At 42.0% G+C, this 24,111-nt stretch overlaps 1 protein-coding gene across 3 annotated transcripts in view; it reads left to right on the forward strand.

Moving 5' to 3' along the window:
* Positions 1 to 24,111, forward strand: part of PMEL (premelanosome protein) — a 706,375-nt gene that overhangs the window by 628,179 nt on the left and 54,085 nt on the right. For all 3 annotated transcript variants that reach the window (XM_044083764.1, XM_044083765.1, XM_044083763.1), the window contains exon 7: positions 6,167 to 6,532. In XM_044083764.1, coding sequence (XP_043939699.1) covers positions 6,167 to 6,532 — 366 coding nt within the window. The remainder of the gene's footprint in view (positions 1 to 6,166; positions 6,533 to 24,111) is intronic.

Below are 24,111 nucleotides of genomic sequence, written 5' to 3' on the forward strand. Positions count from 1 at the left end.
CCTGTCTAGCAGGGCAACTGACGTGATCCCCGGGGTGAATTTCCTATTTCCCATCCGATCATCAAGGTTCCTTTTGAAGAGGGCCAAAGAGGCGCTCTGCTTGACATGTACGGGCAGTCTATTCCAGAGTCTGGGGAGTCTCTGTGTCAGGAACCTATCCTTCCAGCATGTTTTGTTTATTGTGATGACAAGGTTTAGATCCCTGGAGCATGTGTCTCTGAGGGATTGGGATTTCTTTAAGTGTAGCATGTCCAACAGCTCTGGGTTTGACATGGCCTTGTATGTTAAGCAGAGATCGCCTCTGAGTAGATGATATGCGACAGAGTATAGCTGGAGTTTTTTTAGATGGTCAGCATAGGGCATCTGCTTTAGGCCTGTGATTCTTTTAGTGCTTATACTCCACCATTATCTCGCACTTTACAAGCATTTATTAAAGTGTGCGAATTAGATATGTTAAATGCTTTTAAGAAGACTGTCAGTTTCTTAATTTAAACGAAGCAGAATGTGAAGCTCTGAAACAGTTACAAATGCCAGATATTATCAGCATTAGGCCGGCTGACAAAGGAGGAGCTGTAGTCGTTAACAGAATGGACTACCTATCCTGGATGAATGATATGTTAAGAGATGAGAGTACATATATTAAAATAAATGAGCAGGTTATTGATAGGAGCATATATACTATCAGAGATAACCTGTATGAGCTTTTGATGTGTAGGTAATAGATCCTAACCTATATGAATTTTTTTATGGTGGAATATCCTCTGATACCCACCTTAAAATGGATTGCTTAAGATCCATAAAACTTTAGTAAAAACCTCCTATGCGACCAATAGTCTCAGGGTGAGGCTGGGCTAGAGAACCTTTGTTGCAATACATTGAAAGTATGCTTAAACCATTGCTAGATGAAGCCCCATTATTGTTGAGAGAGACACAGCACTGCTTATCTACATTGTTTGATAAAGTAGAGAAGATGGATCTATCTTAAGTGATACTGTTCACACTTGATATTAAAACCCTATTTACTGTGATCCCGAATGTGGAAGGGATAGATTTGGTTAGATTGTTCATTACACATCACGGTCAATTTAATCATGATACTATAACTGTGATCTGCACATTATTAGAACTTATTTTGAATCACAATATATTTTTCTTTGGTGAAAGTTATTTTATACAGAAACAAGGGGTGTCCATGGGCACCCCATGTGCCAACACGTATGCCAATCTAGTGTTGGCACAAGGAGGAAGAGTATCTATTAAATCACAGTAGCTATATGCAGAATGTTATATATTATGGGAGATTTGTAGATGATATCCTTTTGTTATGGAAAGGAAGTGTTACACAGTTGAAGGATTTTATTTTATATCTTGAGACTACTACTAGTTTTCTTAGGTTTGTTATGCAATGGTATTTTACCACCATAGACTTTTTAGATATTATGTTATATAAGAATGATGTAGGTGGATTAGACACCAAACTGTTTAAGAAAATGTGCTGGAAAAATAATATTTTACATAAATCCAGCATGCATCCTTCACATATCTTTCCCAACATTGTTAAAGGACAATAATTGAGAATCTCCTGACTTAACACCGATACTTCAGAGATGACTGAGTCACTTGGAACTTTTTTACAAGATCTTTCAAGCAGAGGATATCCAAACAAATTGACTGAGAACATCTATACAGAAATAGAGACATATAGGGGTAATAGAGGTGCCCCTTATTTTTCCAGCAGGCATAGGGATCATAATGAACAGCGCCCTAAGTTTAAATCTGCTGGTAGTAAGTCCAGAATGCTTTTCACCTATTCTAACAATGTATACCAGTTTTGTGACAGTTAGGAATAATTGGCCTATTTTGTTGGCTGACGATAGTATTAGAAAGGTTGTCAGACAAGACCCCAATTTTATTTTTAGGAACAACATGAGCTTAAAAAGAATGTTGTGTTATGGTCCAAAAAATTTGGAAGCAGAATCCTTACTGAGAGCAGGAATATTTCCCTGTGGGAAATGCAAAGCATGTTCCTTTATTGTTCAAGACCAAATATTTGTTCACCCTATTACTGAAAGCAAATTTATTTCTAGATTATCTGGTACATGTAATAACAATTTCTTAGTGTATTTGCCAACCTGCACACATTGTCATTGCTTTTATGTAGGAAAAACAACATGTCAGCTTAAAGACAGGATTTTAGAACATCTTAGCAATATAAGGAATAATGTACATACAAATGCTTTGGCTGCACTTGCCAAAACTACAGGACACAATGTTTTTTATTTTAGAGTTCTCCAGAAAGTTAGAACTGGCAGGAGAAGGGGTGATGTGAATAATTATTCAGAGAATCTAGAAGTAAAATGGATAATCACACTACAAGCCCATAGAGATCCGGGCCTGAATGCAAGTGTTCCTTTGAAGCCAACATTAGCTAAGAGACGTTGATTCTGATTTGTTGGTTTTAGTAACGTGATTTTAATTTGTATATATTGCCTGTTTTTTAAGCTGTTAGTTTTTTTGGATCTGAAAAAGCAGTAGCCCAGTGAAAGCACTCATCCTTCTACAATGAAGCCATTAAAAATCAAGTTTTGGAAGATAACGCTTTATTTGTCTCTGCTCAACTTGGTTGGTGTGCTCAGATTTTGACTTGTTATTTGGATACTTATAAAAGGGCATGGAAGGAAAATGTAAAGAAAAGGAATGGAAAGAAAAAAATAAATTGGAAAAAACAAATATAGAAAAACTGAGGGAAATGCAAGAACATAGGGGTGAATTAAATGAGACAAGGGAGTATTCAGGCAACAATGAACATGCTGGGGGGTGAAGTATCACAATAGCTGAAATGGTTAGCATGTAGAATGAGACAACAAAAAGTAAAAAGACCTATATTTAAAATTAGGGACCCAAAACAGGATTATTAAATGGGCAGGAGGACCAGATATTCTAAATATTTAGAAATATCTGTGAGACTCTTTATAGACAAGGAAAGCAGGTAGTGGAATAGGAAACTCAATTAGAAGACTTTAGAGCTACAGCAACTTACAAATGCTGAAATAGGGAACTTCTCAAATTTATTTTGCTACAAGAAATTGAGGAATAAATAATAAGGGCAAAGGCAGGGAAGATGCCCAGCTTGGATGGGTTACCAAGAGAGCTATGGAAAGTTGGGAAAAAAGATTTCACATGAAATATTACAGACTAAGAAAATTATCATGCCATGGACTGCGGCTATAATATAAGTAATATTAAAAGTTGGTGAAGTTCCATTTAGTCCAGCATTTTATAGACCAACATCAATTTTGGGACACGATTTTAAGGTTTTCACAGCAAGACTGTCCAAGTTTTTGCTGAGGATAATAGATCTTAATCATTGCAGAGTAATTAAGGGAAGACAAACTTTTGACAATATTATACAACCAGATACTACAGGAAGAAATGGGTGGGCTGCTGATAATAGGACTGGATGAGGAGAACATGTTCAACAGAGTGCGGTGGCCATTCTTATGGAAAGTGTTGGAAAGAATGGACTTTGATATGGATTTTATTAGACTAGTGCAGGAGTTATACAAAAATCTGTCAGCAGGAGAAAAGATAAATGCTAGGCTCTTGAAAGAACACAGAATTGAAAGAGGAACCAGGCAGTGATGCTCCCTTTCCCCACTGCTGTTTGTACTCTAGTTAGAGCCACTGGTGCAGAAAATTAGACAGTACATAACAGGCTGGAGATGGATTGGGGGAGTGGAATATCATTATTTGCAAATGATGCAGTATTATACCTTATACCTTATATATCTAGAGGAAATTTTAGGACATCTCTTTAAAATATTGATAGAGTTTGAAAAGATATTAGTATACAAAATAAATTAACAGAAATCAGCAGCACTAGCAGTTAATTATGTCCTCAAATGTGGTATGTTGCAACAATACTCCTATTTGTGAGGTCAGGAAAAATTAAGGTATCTGGGAATTTGGATAGCAAAGTTGGCTTAGGACTCCCCCCCCCCCCCCCCAAAAAAAAAAAAAAACGTGGGAGCAAGTTCATGAAAGAATGAAAAGTATGGTTAAGAAATGGAAATTCATCATAAGTGATATTGATTAATGGGTGCAGGCAGTAAAAATGTTCATAGTCCCACAGATACTGTATGCAGCTCGGTACTTTCAAAATGACCCAGGCAAGAAATGTTGGGGAAAAATAAGGAAAGAAATAATGGGATATATGTGGAATGGGAAACAGCCAATGATCCGGTGGCATAAAATGGTGCTCTCAGTAGAGGGAGGAGGATTATCACCACCACATTTGCAAGAATATTATAAGGCAGCACAGATAAGAGGATGGCATAATGGTTAAGGTGTTTACATTGCAGACACAAGGTGCAGGGTTTGATTCTCACATGGGGTAATTGGCTAGGGTCAAAATGGTCCACAAGGGCATTTAGCCTACTATGAACCTACAAACATAATAGTCTACCTATGAACATAAGGATTACAATATTATTACAAAGCACAGAATATCAAGCAAAATGGAAATAGTGTTAAACAAAGCTGGAGGGGGAGGATGACTGGATGTTCTGATTTTTTGGAAAAGAGGACAACAAAGGGAGGAAGGAGAAGAGTTCAGAAAAACAGTTCAGAAGAGATTGCTAGAATCATGAGGGCAAGGAGTACAGAATATGGACATTTGAGTTACTTTCAACAGAAACAGCAAAGCATCCTTGTGGATAGGAGGTAAGGGAAATACAAAGTTAGATGGAAAGAGGAAAAGTTCCATTACTGGGAAGGCCTGAAAGAAGACTGACCTGGAAGGAAATGAGTGAGAAATATAAACTCTCATCAAGAGAGAAGTTGCCCTAAAGAGGGGTATTTGAGATATTGGATTAATGTGAGAGTGAGAAGGAAAAAAGATGGCTAAATAAACCAGAGCTGATACACATGCTTATAAAGATAAGAATAGAGAAGGTAGAGGCATGGGGCTTAATAAGTAAATTGTACAGTGCCTTAATACATGCTAAATGGATAGGAAGATGGAGTTGCATGCAACATTGCAGGATTATCTTGGAAAAGAGATAAGCAAAGAAAAATGGACTGAAATTTGTGAGATGCCCAAGATTTTTACACACCATCCAGGGTACATGGGATGTTTCCAAACAGCAAAAGACAGATGTTGGAGATGTGATAGCAATTGTAGAGGAGAGTGGTTGCATATGTTCTAGTCATGTGGGAGGCTAGAGACTCATAAGAAAGAAGTTGAGAGGACTGTATGACAAATTCTGGGGGAAGACTGACACTTAAACAAGACAAATGTCTTGTTGAGTTGAATAAAAATGACAGAGGGAAAGGGACACACACTAGGGCATTGCCTGCACTGATACTAACAGTGGCAAAAAAGAGGTAAGGAAATGGAAAAAGGGAGATCCACCAACCCTGGAGGAACTTTAGACAGTAATGTCCGAGATAAAAAAATATGAGGGGGGGGTAACATAGTAAAGCTGTAGATCAAGTAAAAATCATAAAAGGAACTGGGAACAGTGGAAAAAGATAAAAGGAGGAACATAAAACAGCTTTAAATAAAAGGGGAATCCTGAATGAAGAAAGAGTGAAGGGGACGAGGGATTAGAAAGAATGCAAATAAATGAAAATAGTTTGTTATAATGCAAAAGGTTGACAATTATTACATTATTTGTAAGTTTGTGAAGAAGAGATTGTGATAAAATGAATGGAAGTGCCAGTTCTCAGCTAGTGTGTATGTTAAGAGAATGTGAATAGGAGATTTAACAATAAAACAGGTGGCTGCTGGTGCAGTGATACATTATACCACTATGCATGTGGAATACCTAGCTTTGTATTAAAGATCTGTAAAACAGAAATAAAGTTGTCAACCATCAAGAAAAAAAGAAAAATGAATGTTGCTGAAGTAGAAAATGCCAAAAACATGAAAATCATTGCGTTATTTCATTATCAGATTTTTTTTTTTTTTTTTTTGCTGACACTAAAAGCTTTAATTTCTGTTAGGAATACTTTTTGTCTTCCAGGAACTGGTAGTTTAACTATCACCTAAGTATATGTGCATATGTGTTTAAAGACTACTGTTTCTCATGTATAGTAGTACTGAAATGTTTTGTAAACTTGCCTAATATATATTTTTGTCGATCACCATTTGCTCATGCCTTAGTGCCTCCATCAGAAGTTCCCACTGCTCAACAAACAACTGGCACAGAACTGTCTCAACCTTCCAGTATGGACCCATTGATTCCAACTTCTACTATACAGTCCATAGATCCAGTGACTGGTCTTCCCACTACTACCATGGAAACTGCTGCTTCAGCCGCAAGTGTGGATCCAGAGACACCTTCCTCCCCAGTGGCTCCTGCTTCATCTTTGCTTCCTGGCACCTCTGCTTCAACTGCTCAAGCTGCAGCCACCTCCAGTGCAGAGAGCAGTCCTCAACCATCCTCAGCTTCATCTGCAGGATCGACAGCATCTGTTGTGGTAGTATCTATAGCAGAAACAGGCTTCAGCACCACCCCACAGGGAGCAGGTATGATTATATTTATCCTTTGGTTCTCTTGCCTCATTCAGTTTCTTTATGAATTGTGATTTCAAAAAAATAAGCGAGAAAGAGAGAAATTTATGGTTGGTTGGTTGTTTACTGGGGTTGAGCACTGGTCAAGCATGACCAACTGCAGGCCCAGGCTGGTTTACTTAGTAGAACAAGAAACATCAACTAGAAACATGTACAAACGTCAGTAGACTACACAACGCTATTACATATGATAAGGTTACGGTCTCATGATCTGAGACATGTATGCTGATTCTAGCCCATAAGCAATAAATGAATAGTAGCACTCTTTAGGAATAAAACTACTCTCATATATACATTTGTTCCGTCTGAAGGGTGGCTAGAAAGTTAGACAGTGAGTTTGGAAGAGAGGAGGAGTTATGTTTGTTAAGAAGTGAATTATCTGAGGTGGTAAGTGTGATGGTGAAGGAGCTGTATAAAATTGAGAAGTAATGAGAATCATGTGACATGCCCTGTGTTGTTGCGTTTGCATATGCTCTATCTGAATAAGACGTTTTTGAGTAGGGATGTAAACTTGGCCTACTAGAGAGATCTATGAGGTTTGAGGGGAGTGATTGTCCTAGTTTGGAAGTAAGTTCAGAGAATCTGTAATCTTTGTAGTAGAGTTTTCTTTTGGGGGTTTAGAGGACAGGCCTGAGTGGTCTGGTTATGGAGGTTATAACGGTGGAATTTGTAAGTAGCCTGGTGTTGAGTGGGTATGCAATAGACAAAAATATAATTAAATGGTAAATGTATGTTTTGTGCTATCCGTCTGCCCATTTCTGTACCTGCTGCACAAACTTCAGAATCCAGGTGCCAGCTTTATGGTATAGTAGAAGGAAGCACTGACAGTGATCCAGATAACCTACTATTGGTTAGTAATCTGGTGCTGGAGGATTTAGCCAGAAGGGGGGGTGGGGGTGGGACCCAGCACGTTTGTCACTGTATCGCCTTCCTGGGGGAAAGGAGGGAGGGAAGAAGCTTTGTCTGCTGTGAAACTGATGCCTAGCAGAGGCTTGTTGTTGTACTAAGCAAAGCACAGGCTCTGGTCATGTGCACTCACCAAGCATTATGCACTGCAGAGAAGGGTAAGCATTCATGGAAGGACATATTCCCAAGGGACCCAGTGCTGAGAACATTCCTTTTACCAGAGTTGCTGAGTTGGTAGGGGAGGGTAGGCTTTATGAAGAAAAAAGCCCTAATGGTTGCCTGGAAGATGGCCTCCCTTGACTGACTCTTGTTTTTGGGCATTAAATGAATGGGGCAGTGAGTAAACAGGAAGGCAAAGGGCTGATGGTCAGCAGGTACAGGGTGAAAAATTCACACAAGAAAAAATATGGAACTTAAGTAACCTTCAGCCTTATTTTCTTCACTCCCACATTTTTATATATCTGTCCCAGGCATACTTGAATTGATTACTTTATCTTACCACCACAACCTCTTCATGAAGGTTGTTCTCTGCATTTACCATTCTGTAGAAAAATGCATCTTACACTGAGAGGGACTCTTGTAGCAGGTGACAGATTGTCACGCCCGTGCACTGGCCCAGCAATCAAGGAGCCTCAATCCTCACCACTAACACCAGTGAGGGCATCCACATAGGGGCGGATAACACATACACACACACAGTAAACTACAATTTCCCTTAAGAGCACAAAGAGATCACAGTCAGTCTGGGGCTGGTTTCTCCTTTTCTCTCCAGATCCCCAATAAGACTCCCCACTGGCACAGCTATAGGGTCCAGATCTCAGCCTAGTGGGCAAGCTAAAACCTCCAGCACCCTCTCTGTCCAGCCATTGCTTTGTGTCCCTGCCCAAGTAGCTGACACACACACACACACACACTTTGAGATAAGAGTTATATACAACCACACAGACAGTCCTGGGGAAGGCTGGCACAGGTTGTCCAGCTGTGCCCCTTTTACCCAGACTATAAGGTAGAAATCACTGCCACCACTCACTAATATTTATCAGCTACTAAAAAGGCCCTTATCAAAGGGTGTCCAATTCTACTGTACAATATTATTATCCAAATGGTAAGTGCAACTGAACAGTCAAGGCATATTTGGATTTATTTGGACAGTATCACTATACACATGCAATGTACTCTAGACCTTAAATTATCTCTATACAAAACAGTCACAGTTGAAAAGTTTAAAAATAATAAATACTAAAAACACAAGACAATACTTCTTACTACGCAGTGCTAGTCAAGAGTTCAGACAAAGGAGAATGCATAAAATAATACAGTAGAATAGTTCTGACATCAATACAGAAAACAACTGTCTAATCTTCCTATTTCCTAGCTATTTCTAAAAGAGACACTGAAGTCTAAGATCCTACTTACATACAGAACACAGGCACATACTGGTGAGTTGGATGTTCTCAAGACAAATGCTAAATGCTCTCTTGATTCTCTCTCCTTAAATTGATAACGCAGTGCTGCTTCACATTACATAATTCTTAACAATTTTCTGTTTTCCCAGGCTAACAGAAACTCAGAGGTTAATAGCCCTATTGATCTTGCAGCTGGTCAGGAAGCCAGAGCAATAAAATAAATTATACATGTAAATTCTATCCATTAACTCTGGCCTCAAAACAATAGGAAGAATTCCTTCATTTAGACATCTCGGCTCTGAGTTTTGACATCAAACAATTACACAATGCTTGACTTATCAGCCTTCCTACAGCAGAGTGCACTGTTACATTTTTGCAGTTCCACATTTAACAGCATTTTCTTCCATTTAAGAGAACTAGCCTGTGGCTTATATTAATATTTGCAGATGACAGAATTATCTACAAAATTCTATCTGGCTAGGCTGGCAGCCTTCATCTATCTTCACATATCTTCCCCCCTGGACAACTCAATCTAGTTTTTCAAGTGACCCTTGAGAAACGTTGCTTGAGAGGGTTAGGATTATCTTGAGTATATCTTACCCCATTCCCTATCTTGAGAGCCCGTCTGCGTTGGCCTTGCTAATCTCACTGCGGTACTGCGCTGACATATATGCTTGCAACCCTAGACTCCATCTTAGCAACTTGGCATTTTGCTGGCTGGCTCTGTTTAACCATGTTAGGAGATTGTGCTCTGTCACTACAGTGAATTTTCTTCCATACAGATAAGGCTGACATTTCGGCAGTGCCCACACTATGGCTAGACATTTCTTTTCTACAGCTGCATAGCATTCCTCACTGGGTTGGAGCCTATGACTGAGATAAACCACTGGGTGCTCTTCTCCCTCTGAAGAAATCTGGCTAAGTACAGCCCCCCACCCCATGGTTCAAAGCATCCACCTGCACAACACATTTCTTTGCTGTAATCTGGACTGGCTAACACAGGGGGTCCTCCCAAAGCTTCTTTAAGCTCCTGGAATGCCTGCTCACATGCTGTGGTCCAGACTACCTTGTCAGGTCTGTGAAGGGAGCAGCTGTGGTACTACAAATGGGGATGAACTTTCTTTAGTACCCTGCTGCCCCTAAGAATGCCCTCACCTGCATTTTGGTAATAGGTGCAAGCCATGTCTGAATGGCTTCTACTTTGGCAGGTTCTGGCCTGATCTTACCACTCCCCACTCTATGTCCCAGGTAGGAGACCTCTGCCATACCCACCTGACATTTGCTGTTCTTAATGGTCAGCCCTGCCCTCTGTAGTCTGCCCAGCACCTCCGACATGCCGAAGGTGCTCTTGCCAGGAATGGCTGTAGATGGCAATATCATTAGGTAAGCAAGGGCAAACCCTCCTGTTCCTGCTAGGATATGATCTACCAGCCTCTGGAAAGTCGCTAGGACATTTTTTATCCCAAAGGGCATCTTTGTGAACTCATACAAGCCAAAATGAGTCATAAAGGCTGATCTCTCTCTAGCACTGGGAGTCAAGGGAACCTGCCAGTAACCCTTGGTAAGATCAGTGGAGGTAAGATACTTAGCCCCACCCAGGTGCTCTAGGGCCTCATCTGTCCTAGGCATGGGGTAAGCATCTGACTCTGTGTGACTATTTAATTTCCTGTAGTCCAGACAGAACCTGGTGCTGCCATCCTTCTTTGGCACCAGCACCACTGGGGAGGCCCAGGGACTGTTGGACTCTTGAATTACCCCTAGTTCCAACATTTCCTGTATCTCCTCCCTCAGAGTCTGTTTGACAATCTCAGGCACCCTATAAGGGGCCTGCCTAATAGGCCTTTGGGGTCCTGTATCTACCTGGTGCTGCACCAGGTGGGTGCACCCTGGTTTCCCAGTGAATATGTCCCCAAACTCCTGTAACACTGCTCAGATTTCTCGAACCTGGGTAGGAGATAGCTGCTGGGACATGCTACCCCTTCCACTGAGGTGTCTGTCCGAGCCTCACTAAGATCAGTCACCAGATCTCCATCCGACTCCTCCTGCAAGCTACTGCAAATACTCAGCACAAAGGCCACCCTATCACAGTAAGGTTTTATCATGTTAAAATGATACAACTTGTGCCCCTGCCTCCTGCCTAGCAGTTCGGCCATGCAGTTAACATCACTTACCTTTCTTATCACCTTGTAGGGTCCCTCCCAAGCTGCTTGCACCTTGTTGTGTCTGACAAGAATGAGAAACATTACCTGCTGCCCTACAACATACTCTCTAGCTCAAGCATTCCTGTCATACCATATCTTTTTTTGTTGTTGGGCTTCTGCCAGCTTCTCCTGGGCAAAGCTCATGAGTTTCCTGAGCCTTGTCCTGAGGTTTAGGACATATGACACAACAGACTCCTTGTGAGATTCGCACTCACCTTCCCACTCATCTTGAATTAAATCTAGAGGTCCCCTCACCCTATGCTCATACAGCAACTCAAAGGGTGAAAAACCTGTGGATTCCTGGGGAACCTCTCTGTAGGCAAACAACAGATTGAGCAAATATTTGTCCCACTCCCTCTTAAACTGGTCTGCAAATGCTCGTAGCATGGACTTGATTGTAGAGTTTAACCTCTCAACAAGACCATTAGTCTGGGGATGGTAGGGGGTGGTTTTCAAGGTCTGACATGAAATTGGCACTTCTGTCAGTATTTCTTTTGGGAAAACTACCCTTCTGAAAATCTCTAACAAAGCATTTGTCACCTTTTCTACCTCAATGGAGGACAAAGCTACTGCCTCGGGGTATCTTGTAGCATAATCTACTACCACTAGGATATACTTTTACCCTTTGGAACTTGGTGTACTCAGAGGCCCCACGATATCCATAGCTACCCTATGAATTGGCTCTTCAATCACAGGCAAAGGCATCAAATGAGCTCTCACCTTGTCTCCTGCCTTGCCAACCTTTTGGCACTGCTCACAGATCCTGCAGTACCCGGTTACATCTCTGGAAATTCCAGACCAATAGAAGATTTGCATAATACATCTCTTTGTACGTTTTATGCCTATATGACCTGCATAGGGAATATCATGGGCTATGGCTAGAAGCACCAGATAGTAGGCTCTAGGCACTACCAACTGCTGTATTCTCTCACTTTCTAGCCCTCCCTCAGGGGTCCACTCTATACAGTAACCCTTTGTCCCAGTATACAGATTCCCCCTTCCCTTGAGAATCCGGTGCCTCACTTACTACCTGCCTCAGGCCTTGCAATGTAGGGTCTGAGAGCTGAGCCTGTCTCAACTCTTTCTTTGTAACCCTTCCCAGCTCCCCTTCCACAGGAAGTCTCACATCCTCTGACAGTGGTGCCTCATTGTCAGCCTAGGTACTACTACTCACCTCTACCTTTGCAGTCACTTTGTCCAAGGGAGCATCAGTACTCACAAGCAGTTGTGTCTCACCTTCAGTCTCACTGCTACAGAGTAGCTCCCTCCCTGAAGTAACAACCTCACCAGTTCTGACTGTAAGTATGCGGTCTGTCAGACTTACATGCTTGTCTCAAAGCCTGACTGCATGTAACTGCGTTAACAAATAGTATGGCCTCATTAAAATCCTTCCCTATCAGGACATCTGCAGGATGGTAGTTTGGTGCCCCTGTTGTCTCAAGACAACCTTCTATTGGCATTTGTCTTCCCCACTTACTGGCTCTCACCTTTTGTTCACCACCTTGCCTCCGTGGACATCTGTATGCCACATGGCCCCACTGGTTGCATTCAAAACAGTTAATCCTAGGTCCTGGATGTGTGCCTGGACTAGTGGCTTCCCCTGCTACTGGCAGATTCTGTTGGGGCAGTCTGGTCTGCCCACCATGGATTCCTTTAGACCCATGAGCAGTACTGAGGGTCCCTTGCCTGTGCAGGGATCCCCTGCTTGCTAGCTATAGGTCTCTCTTCTTCCCCAACGCATCTGAAGTAGCATATTGTCTATCAGCTAACCAGATCCTCATGCCCTCAGGCAAAGTGCTAAGGGCTTGTTCCCTTACCAAAAGGTCTGCTAGCCCTTCAAAAGTGGTGACCTGACATCCACTCACCCACCTATGAAAATAAGTGCTCAGTTCAGCAACATATTCACGCACACACTTTCATCTGCCTTGCGTCTGTGCTCACAAAACTTTTTCCTATAAGTTTCAGGTGTTAGCTTAAAAAATTCAAACAGTTCTTAACAGCAGTATAATCAAAAATATTCACAATCAGCAAGTTTAGACAACACAGTTAGAGCTTTACCATGGAGTTAAGGGGGTCAGGAACCGTACCCAGAGCCTTTGGTCAACATCATACTGTTTACATACCCTCTCAAACATATGAATAAAACTATCAAATGTATCCCCCTCTGTAAACTACGGAAGAAATTTACGGACCTTTTGTGCTCCTGGGGTCCAGTTACTCCCTTCCCCATTACCTGCATGACTCTGGTGAAGAGTCAGCATCTCCTTTTCTTGCTGCCTCTGCTGCTCCTTTTCACAGCTTCCATTTCCAAACACCTGGCCTCCAACTCAAGTCTCTTTAGCTCCAGATGGATTTTTAAGTCCTCTGCACAAAGGTTGAGCTGTCCATTCCCTGAGTGTTGTACATCTCCACGGCCAGTCTGATCATCGTCCTGGTTGCTGTTTTCTGCTGCAGCTGTGACCAAAGCTGCAATCATATCTGCCCTATTCAGGTTTCCCTGCACCAGTCCTTTAGCTTGGTACATCTCAGCCAACTGGCTCCGTGTCAGCTTTCCATACTCCTCTGCTGACATGCTTGCCTGCTCTCCCTGACTTACTAAGCTAAAAAAAAGAAATAAAAAGTACAGTTTTGTACCTACCATAAATGTAGATGTTCGAGTGTTAACACTGCTGCAGTCATTACACTTGGGTTATCTGCCGTCAGGTGGTCCCGCAGTCGGCCCGAGTTCCAAAGTCTTGGTCCAGCGTCGGTTGCTATTGCTTCTTCCCTGACGTCAGTGCGACAGGGGTATAAAAGAGGCAGCCGACGCCATTTTCTTCAGTCTTTTTTTTTTTTCTTGCCCCAGATGTCAGGTGCCCCCAAATAGGAAGGCAATACATAATCCTAAGTAAATTACATAAGTAGAAAACAATAGCAAATGCACCATATAGAAATACATCTTAGAGATTGTATAAACAGGGAGCTATAGATAAAACCCAGGTAAAAAGAGGGGAAGGTGGGAGGGTAACCTGGACTGCAGCAGTGTGAGCACTCGAACATCTACATTTATGGTAGGTACAAAACTGTACTATGTTCATCGTGTTACACTGCTGCAGTCATCACACTTGGGTTGAATCCCAAAGCTAAGGCTGGGCGGTTGGTACTAAACAGGGTTTGGAGAAGCTAGTAGGCTCTGAAAAACTGCAGTGGCAAAGCCAGCTCTGGTTTTTGAGTATAGAGGTAAGTGGTAGTGCTTGGTGAAGGTGTGCACCGAACTCCAAGTTGCAGCTTCCAAAATATCCTTGGTTGGTACCCCTCTGAGGAAGGCTGCTGATGTTACTGTAGCCCTGGTGGAATGAGGCCTAATGTTACCAGGTACAGGTTTCCCATGGTGTGTGTAGCAGAAACGGATACGATGTCCTATCCATTTTGAAATGGTCTGTTTTGATATAGGCTTTCCTTGAGATCCTGCAGCATAGGATACAAAGAGCTGATCAGATTTTCTGAAAACCTTTGTTTTATCCAAGTAGAAACGTAATTGCCTGTGAATGTCCAAAGAGTGTAGGAGCCTTTCCCATTTATTCTGGGGGTTTGGCTAAAAGATGGGTAAATGAATGGTTTGGTTTAGAGCCGCACTGGATACTACCTTTGGCATAAAGGAAGGGTTAGTTCATAGAGAGACTCTGTCTTGATGAAAAATGATGAAAGGCTACACTGCCATTAGGGCCTGTAGCTCTGAGACTCTTCGTGCTGAAGTTATTGCTAGCAGCAGGGCAGTTTTCCATGATAAAAATTGTAAATCAGCTGAAAAAGCTGGCTCGAGGGGCAGTAGTGTAAGTTTTTCCAAAACAAAATTGAGGTCCCAAGTTGGTGTTGGTGCTCTTTGGGGCGGTCTTATGTTCTTAGCCCCTCTGAGGTACTGTCTTAATAATGGATGTGAAAAATAGGAGGATCCGTGTTGTAATGAGCTGAAATAGCTGAAGCGTGGATCTTTATAGATGAAAAGGAAAGGCCTTTGTGCAACATCTCAGTTAAATATTGTAGAATCTGAGGAATATTTGGGACAAGAGGATTTTGGCCTTTAGCCTGGTTCCAGGCACAGAATCTTTTCCATTTGTCTGAGTAGGTTTTCCTGGTGCTGGGTTTCCTGGCCTCCAGAATGACATCCATAACAGCTGTTGAGAGAAGTGTTGACTGGTTGTTTAGATAATCTACCATGCAGCCAGATTTAAAGTCTTGAGATGGCTGTGTAGAATCTGATTGTTTTGCTGAGTCAGAAGGTGAGGAATTTGAGGTAAAATCCATGGTGGGTCTTGAGCCATGTTCCTTAATATTGGATACCAGTGTTGGCGTGGCCAGTCTGGAGCAATGACTATCATTTGTGGCCTCTCTAATCTGGCTTTTAGCAGCACCTTTGCCAGAAGAGGCAGTGGAGGAAAGGCATACACTGTTAGTGTTTTCCAACTGAATGAGAGGGTGTCCACTTTCCAAGTGTGGTATGTCCTTGTGCAAAACTTTTGCAGTTGGTAGTTTTGGGGGGAGGCAAACAGATCTATGTCTGGGCTCCCCCATTTTTGAGTTATCATTGTGAATACTTGTGGGTCTAGTTTCCATTCGTGAGGATCCATGATATTTCTGCTTAGTTTGTCTGCCAATGTATTTTTTCTTTCCTGGCAGGAATTGTGCTTATAGTTGAACTTGGTAGGTCATTGCTGTGTTCCACAAGGTCATTGCTTGCCTGCATAGGGGGTAGGAATGTGTGCCCCCTTGTTTGTTTATGTACCACATCACTGTGGTGTTGTCCGTCTTTATTAGAAGTTGTCCTGGATGTAGGAGGTCCTTGAAAGCTGTTAGAGCATTTTGTACAGCTAGCATCTCTTTTTGATTAATGTGGAGATGCATTTGATCTGCAGACCATTTGCCCTGAATACACTGTCCTGACATGTGTGCTTCCCAGGCGTAATTCGATGCATCTGTTGTCATTGTTTGCCTGGCTGTGGGCAAGGTGAAAGGCTGACCCTTGTTTAGGTGACATGCCTGAGCCCACCATAGAAACTCCTGTTGAAGGCAGGGAATTAGTGGTATTATTGTTTGCAAGCTGTGGCTGTGTTGAGTCCATACGCTTTTCAGGTACCATTGTAATTTCCTCATATGCAGTTTGGCATATGGTATTAGTAGTATGCAAGATGCTATGAATTCCAAGGCCTGCAGAAATTTTCTTAAAGAGAGTATTGAGTCAGTTGTCCTTGCTTGTCTGGTGTGAGATAAGCCATCTGGGCCATTGTATTTAAGCTGGCACCCAGGAATATTATGTCTTGTGAGGGCACTAGTTTTGACTTCTTTTCATTTACTGTGTACCCTAGGCAACTTAGTAGGTTTTTTGCAAACGCCAGATGTTTTAAAAGAATGCCCTTGTTGTCTGCTTGAATAAGGCAGTCTTCCAGGTATGGATATATTTGGATTCCTCTTTGTCTGCAGTATGCAGTTACTGGTGCCAGGCATTTTGTGAAGACCCTGGGCGCAGTAGATAAGCCAAAGGGCAGTGCAGAGAATTGGTAATGAGTTGTACCTGCTATAAATCAGAGGTATCTTCTGCAATTTTGTCTGATAGGGACATGCAGGTATGCCTCCTTGAGGTCCAGCGTTACTAGCCAAACCTTCTTGCCCAGCATGGGAAGAAGTTGCTGTAGTGTGAACATCTTGAATTTGGGTACTTCCAGGTATGTGTTTAGAATTGAAAGGTCCAGAATGGGTCTCCAGGCTTTGTTCTTTCTGGGAACCAGAAAGAGTCTTGAGTAAAATCCTTGTCCTTGCTCCTGTGTAGGAACCTGTTGAATGGCTCTCGTGTCCATGAGTGCTGTAATTTGTCTTTGAGCCTCTACCCGTTGATTTGATGGCAGGTTTGGCATTCCTTTTATCCTTGGTAAAGTGTGAAAGTGGAACCTGTATCCTTGAGTTACAATATTTAGGACCCATTTGTCTTTTGTGATAATGTGCCAATTGTCTGCAAAAAGTGCAAATTGTCCTCCCAAGGGAGCTGCCAAGAGTGGTTTGCTTGGCATTCTGAGGGGTAAGTCATTGTGATTGTCTTCTGATAGTTTGAGACCTGTCTTCTCCTCCTTTCTGGGTTGTGGCACCCCATTGTCGTGGCTTGTAAGAGCCTTGTGGCTGACCTCTGCCCCTTGGGCATCTGTATTTGCTCCTCTGAGGTCTGTCAGAAGTTGGAAAGGACCAGTTTTTGGTTGGCCAATTTCTGCTGAAACGAGGGGGTTGGACCTGTCAAAAATCCTTGACCGTCTGCATAGATTTTGCCTTATCCTCCATTTTCTTTAAAACCTCTTCTGCTTTCACACCAAATAAAACATCCTGCTGTAAGGGTGCATCCAATAACTTTGCTTTAACATGATCAGGTAAAGTTTGTTCTTTTAACCAAGCATGCCTACGAATGACAGACCCTGTTACAGCTCTGCAAGAAACTTCCAATGAATCAAATCCACATTGCAAAGTATGTTTTCCCACTTGTTCTGCTGCATGCAACAAATCTTGCATTTCCTTGTAATCAGGCTGCTCTGTATGAGTGCTCATTTCTTGTTTTAATTGAGACATCAAATATTGTTGATATTTCAGCATGTGAAACTGGCAAATTAAGGTCCTCATAGCTAGAGTAGCTGAGGTATATACTTTCTTTCCCCATCTGTCTAGTTCTCTAGAATCCCTTTCAGACGGTACAGGATTTTAGCAATAGAGGCCTTAACCTCTTTGGGACCCTGGGAAATGGTTTGAGTCAGCAACAGGGCTTTTATATAGGAATTTATGTGAGTCAGGGACTCTGTAGTATCTGTCTGGTTTAGCTGGTGCAGGAGGTAATGAATCTGGGTTAAGGCTAGATTCTGAATAAACATCATCCACAATGTCTAACACAGGTGGAATAGCAAGGGGTCTGTGCTGGGGTAGTAAGAGGAACTCTCGGAGCCTTTTCTTAGAATCAGAGTAATCCTGGCCTTCCCAGTGGAAATGTTCCCTCATGGTATGTAAAGTTTCTCCAAAAGAGTAGTCTTCTGGGGGAGATGATGAAGGAATAGACTCTTGAGCATCAGAGTCTTCATAAGGGGGAAAAGAGTGCTCCTGTTCCTCAGAAGAATCTGAGGTAATGGAAACCTGGTCAGAGGTAGCGTAGTCCTCCTCCTGTCTAGGCCTTTTATCAGGTGGGGGATGGGAACCCCTGATTAGGGTAATTAAGTCTTCGGCCATCTTAAGCATCTGTTTCTTAGGCATGGGGCCTTGCACTGGAGACTGCTGTACAGGCTTCCTTACTTTTAATGGAGTTTTCAGTTTTGCAAAGGATTTAATAGTAAGTGTAGTCGGTGTGAAGACACCAACAACTGACGGCCTTTCAACTGCACCAGAATCCCCAGCAGCCATGGAGTCTGAAGGGCCTGAAGATAAAGGCTCTGTAGGCCCTGCAGTCTCCGCTTGGGAGTCGGGATGTGGGCTGGGGTTCTAAATCAGCGATCATCAGGGGCTGCGTAGGCACCTCATTGAAAACCGGAGAACCGGCGACTGGCCTAGCAGAGGCCTCGTTGTCTGGTTTGGGTCTCGGCTGCCTGTCCTTATCTTTGCGCTTTTTATGCATCCCAGTCGTCGGTTGCTCCGATGGCATGGTATAATTAAATTTTTAACAAAATAATGTCTGGCGAAATCAAACCGACGTTTAATAGTTCGTTTGTTAAACCTAGCACAAAACCGACAACCTGTGACATCGTGGTCTGGGCCTAGGCAAGGGAGACAATAAGAATGAAAATCCTTATGAGATATTTGCTTCCCACAAGAAATGCAATTATTAACTTTTTCTGACGTCGGACTGAGGCAGGAAAAGGTTCCCCAACGGGGTACTTAGTTTTATTGAAGACTTCGGTCTGAAATTCGATTTGAAAATCTCAGGAGTCTGCCGACCGGCACTTGTGAACTGCTTCTGCTTCGGGCACCGCACAGCAAGAAAGACTGAAGAAAATGGCATTGGCTGCCTCTTTTATACCCCTTTCGCACTGACGTCAGGGAAGAAGTGACAGCAACCGACGCCAGACCAAGACTTTGGAACTCGGGCCGACTGTGGGACCGCCTGACGGCAGATAACCCAAGTGTGATGACTGCAGCAGTGTAACACAATGAACATCAATTGTTTTCTGAACCCTGAGTATTCACTGTGTGGCTGATTTAGAGTACAAAAACACCTTCAGTGGTTACTGTACACAAGCTAAAGGAATTCACAATACCCACACCACTACAAGCCAATTAGTATTTTGCAACCAATTAATATGTGGTGTGGATATCCCATGACTGCCAAACAATTAATATGTGACGCCCGTGCACTGGCCCATCAATCAAGGAGCCTCAATCCTCACCACTAACACCAGGAGGGCATCCACATAGGGGAGGATAACAAATACACACACAGTAAAATACAATTACCCTTAAGAGCACACAGAGATCACAGTCGGTCTGGGGCTGGTTTCTCCCTTTCTTTCCAGATCCCCAATAAGACTCCCCACTGGCACAGCTATACAGTCCAGATCTTAGCTTAGTGGGCCAGCCAAAACCTCCAGCACCCTCTCTGTCCAACCAGTGCTTCGTGTCCCTGCCCAAGTAGCTGACACACACACACTATGAGATAAGAGTTATACAACCACACAGACACTCCAGGGGAAGGCTGGCATAGGTTATCCAGCTGTGCCCCTTTTACCCAGACTATAAGGTAGAAATCACTGCCACCTCCCACTAATATTTATCAGCTACTAAAAAGGCCCTGATCAAAGGGTATCCAGTTCTACTGTGCAATATTATCATCCAAATGGTAAGTACAACTAACAGTCAAGGCTTATTTGGAGTTACTGGGACAGTATCACTATATACATGCAGCATACTCTAGAGCTTAAATTATCTCTACACAAAGCAGCCACAGTTGAAAAATTTAAAAATATTTAATAATAAATAATAAAAACACAAGACAATACTTCTTACTACACAGTGCTAGTCAAGAGTTCAGATACAAGAAAATGCATAAAATAATACAGTAGAATAGTTCTGACATCAGTACAGAAAACAACTGTCTAATCTTCCTATCTCCTAGCTATTTCTGAAAGAGACAGTGAAGTCTAAGATCCTACTTACATACAGAACACAGGCAAATAATGGTGAGTTGGATGTTCTCAAGACAAATGCTAAATCCTCCCTGACTCTCTCTCTCTTTAAATTGATAACACAGTGCTGCTTCACATTACATCATTCTTAACAATTTTCTGTTTTCCCAGGCTAACAGAAACTTAGAGGTTAATAGCCCTTTTGATCTTGCAGCTGGTCAGGAAGCCATACCAATAAAAGATATTATACATGTAAATTCTAGCCATTAACACTGGCCTCAAAACAATAGGAAGAATTCCTTCATTTAGACATATCGTCTCCGAGTTTTGACATCAAACAATTACACAATGCTTGACTTAGCCTTCCTACAGCAGAGTGCACTGTTACATTTTTTGCAGTTCCACATTTAACAGCATTTTCTTCCATTTAAGAGAATAAGCCTGTGGCTTATATTAATACTTACAAATGACAGAATTATCTACAAAATTCTGTCTGGCTAGGTTGGCAGCCATCACCTATCTTCACACAGATCATGGCCATTTTTGTTCATCTGATCATACCTGTGCCATGTTTTCCTCCGCAATTATATCCTACCTCTGCTTAACTGTATGCTGTACCACTGCAGACCTCACTGCGTATGTTTGTCTTGTTGCATGAAACCGATCATTCCACAGCCATGTCCTGTATCTCAAGTCCTTCAGTATTTCTGTCACATTCCTCTGGGCTAGAATTCTAAAAGCCTTACTGTAAGCTACTCCATGATACTCTGGTGTAGTCACCTTTGTAGGTGGGAATTACACTACATTAGCTTGGAGTAAAACTTTAAGAATCCCCACTGTTGGTGGTTTCAGAAATAGTAAATACTGCTTTTATGTCTTTACTTCCAAATATTATTCAAAATATTATCTCAGCTAGAAAAATTAAGAACCTGTTTTGCGAGGGAGATGGTGTTCTTGCTCATGTTATCTACAGCAAAATCTGTAAGTAAGTAAGTTTGGTCAATAAACTGTACTAAAGGGCATTCATATAACATGTTATTTTTGCTTCAGAGCCAGTCTTTGCGTAAAGGGATGTAAATTATTTAATTCCTTAAATAAAGATATGAAAATCAGGAGGCCAAAGATACTTAGTCTATTCACTGAAAAAGAAACTTAAGAAATTAGAAAAAATGAAGAAGGCGTATAATAAAACGAAGAATCCAATGGTAAACATGAAAGAAAAGATAAAATAATAAAACAAAAAAGTGTACTGCTTTTTCAGCTTTGTTGAACACAAGTGACAGACCTGTGAAATTTCCCTGGGGCTGAGAAACTATGGTCACACTAGCTTTTGGTACTGTAGGTTATGTTTGCATTTGCAAGCAGTAGGGATGATGTTTCTTTGCAGGGCAGTTATGTGATAAATTTGATGGACCAGCACAAGCTTTGTAATACAGATACTTGAAGCTTAGGACTAATAGGATACACAAACTGCATCTGTCTCTCATTCTATTAGTTATGTGAGTCACAGGTTTAAGCCTTTAAGCTGTACACTGAGCGTTTTTTTCTCACGCATACTTTTTTAAAGTGCCACTTTTTGCCAATGGAAAAGAAATTATGTAAACTGTCTTCTCCCTTGCTATTCACAAGTGGGCATTAAAATACTGTATCAAGCATCAGTAACTAATTCCTCATAAAAGGTTCTTGTTAGTCCAAAAGCTTGAGTTTCTCTATTGTTCAAACTATGTTGGTCCAAAATAAATATATTGCACCTCCTGTGTATTCTAGTGTTTTCTGTTATTGGAAGGTGGCCCTCTGTGGTTGCAGGTGGCTCTGGTGGTGACAGAGACTGCCAGTGTCAGGCTAAAATGATTGCGATTTTGTGAGTTTTTAACTTGTGTAGGTCAGGAGGTTGGTACCATTACTGAAAGTGCAGTGTTACTTCTTAAACCTGGACCTTCTGAGGACAGACACACTACTGACAATTGATCACAGTAACAAGTGATCCTCCCTGCAGACCTTTTACCTGGTCAAATATAGACAGTGATCTACCTAGTACTATCCTCTGAGTCTGGGACTATACCATCCATGGTTTGTGAAGGGGGAGTGGAGAGGAACAGTGGCAGTGCCACATATGCTCTCCTGCATGCCATGTGATTTTTGTATGCTCTAAATGGGCAGAGCTGCTGATGTCACACATCACTGAATGCAACTTAAATGTAGCATCCTACTTCAAAGCCAACATGTTAACAGCGCACAGTTATAGCACTATCCCCTAACTAGGGATGTGTCATATTGCAGGTAGAACCCCCTCCCTCCTAGAGTAGATAAGCTGTTCCACCTGACTACACCAGTGCCTCAGCCACTAGCTGAACTCAGATTGGCTGGTTCAACTCAGATTGGTTGGATATTAGGACTGACTCCATGGTGGACAGGGGAAGATCCCTATCTTCCCCTGTCCATCATGGAGTCAGTCCTAATATCCATGTTAAGTCTGTTATGAGGTCTCTGAAAAACAGATTTTTATCCCAAATAGACAAGATAAGTATGGTTTATTGGCCAGGCCTTTAATGGTCTATATACTGATTGCCTGGTACGTTTTTGAACCTTTGAACTTGTGAGACAGTCTATAATCAAAAATATTCAGCAAAAGGTGAAAATTAACTTTACTTGCCTTGGACACCTACTTGTCTTTGGTTATAGGCAGGCTGGAAAAATGTTTACACATCCTTAACTCTAGCCATAAATGCTGTAAACTATTTCACCAATGTGGCGCAATACCACAGCGAGCTACTATACTTACTAAAATTAAATTACTGAATCAAAGTTACAGATCATAGACTCTAAAGAATGTCACAGAAGTATATGGCTGCTGTAGAAAAGATAAACGCATGCATATTCAGGAGTACCCGTGATACAACAGATGCTACAGTTAGATGTTTACCCCACTGTGGTTTTTAGAAGGCATGTGGCTTAATAGCCAATTATGGGAAAAGTACATTTTTGTACCTACCATAAATGTAGATGTTCGAGGATCCACATTGCTGCAGTCCTAACTATTGGGGGTAGTCCGCTGTCCCAGTCGGCCCGAATACCAAAGTATATGGCTGACGTCGGTCAAGGCGCATTAGTCTGACGTCAGGACGTCAGGGTACTAATGCGCATGACCGACGTCATATCCTCAGTCTTTTCTTGCCCCAGATGTCAGAAGACCCTAAAAAACAAGGTCAAAACCAAAAATACCAAACACTCCTGCACCAAAAATATGTACAATATATACAAAATTACAAGAGTATAACCTCACCCACACAACCACCCCAAACACAGAGGGGAAGGAGGGAGGGTAAATTGGACTGCAGCAATGTGGATCCTCGAACATCTACATTTATGGTAGGTACAAAACTGTACTATGTTCTTCATTCCACATTGCTGCAGTCCTAGCTATTGGGTAGAATCCCAAAGCAGAGGTAAGGGAGGCTGGCAAATCATAAGGAAGCAGGAGCTGTCAACATGCCTTGCAAAATAGCTGTGGCAAAACCAGCCCTAGATTTAGAGTAGAGAGGAAGGTGGTAATGCTTAGAGAAAGTATGCACTGAACTCCAAGTAGCTGCCTCCAAAATATCCTTAGTTGCCACACCCTTAGAAATGCTGTTGAAGTGGCAGTAGCCCTAGTGGAATGAGGCCTAATCCCAGCTGGAATCTCCTTGCCATGATGGGAATAACAAAATGCAATGCAAAACCCAATCCACTTAGAAATAGTTTGTTTTGACACAGGCTTGCCCTGTGAACTCAAAGCAAAAGAAACAAACAACTGCTGAGACTGCCTAAAATCCTTAGTCCTGCTTAAATAATAACGCAACTGCCTGTGTACATCTAAAGTGTGCAAAATCTTTTCCCCTTATTTTGGGGATCTGCATAAAAGTAGG

The sequence above is a fragment of the Protopterus annectens genome, chromosome 9.part0, assembly GCF_019279795.1.
Source record: "Protopterus annectens isolate FY-2018-M chromosome 9.part0, PAN1.0, whole genome shotgun sequence".
NCBI lineage: Eukaryota > Metazoa > Chordata > Ceratodontiformes > Protopteridae > Protopterus > Protopterus annectens.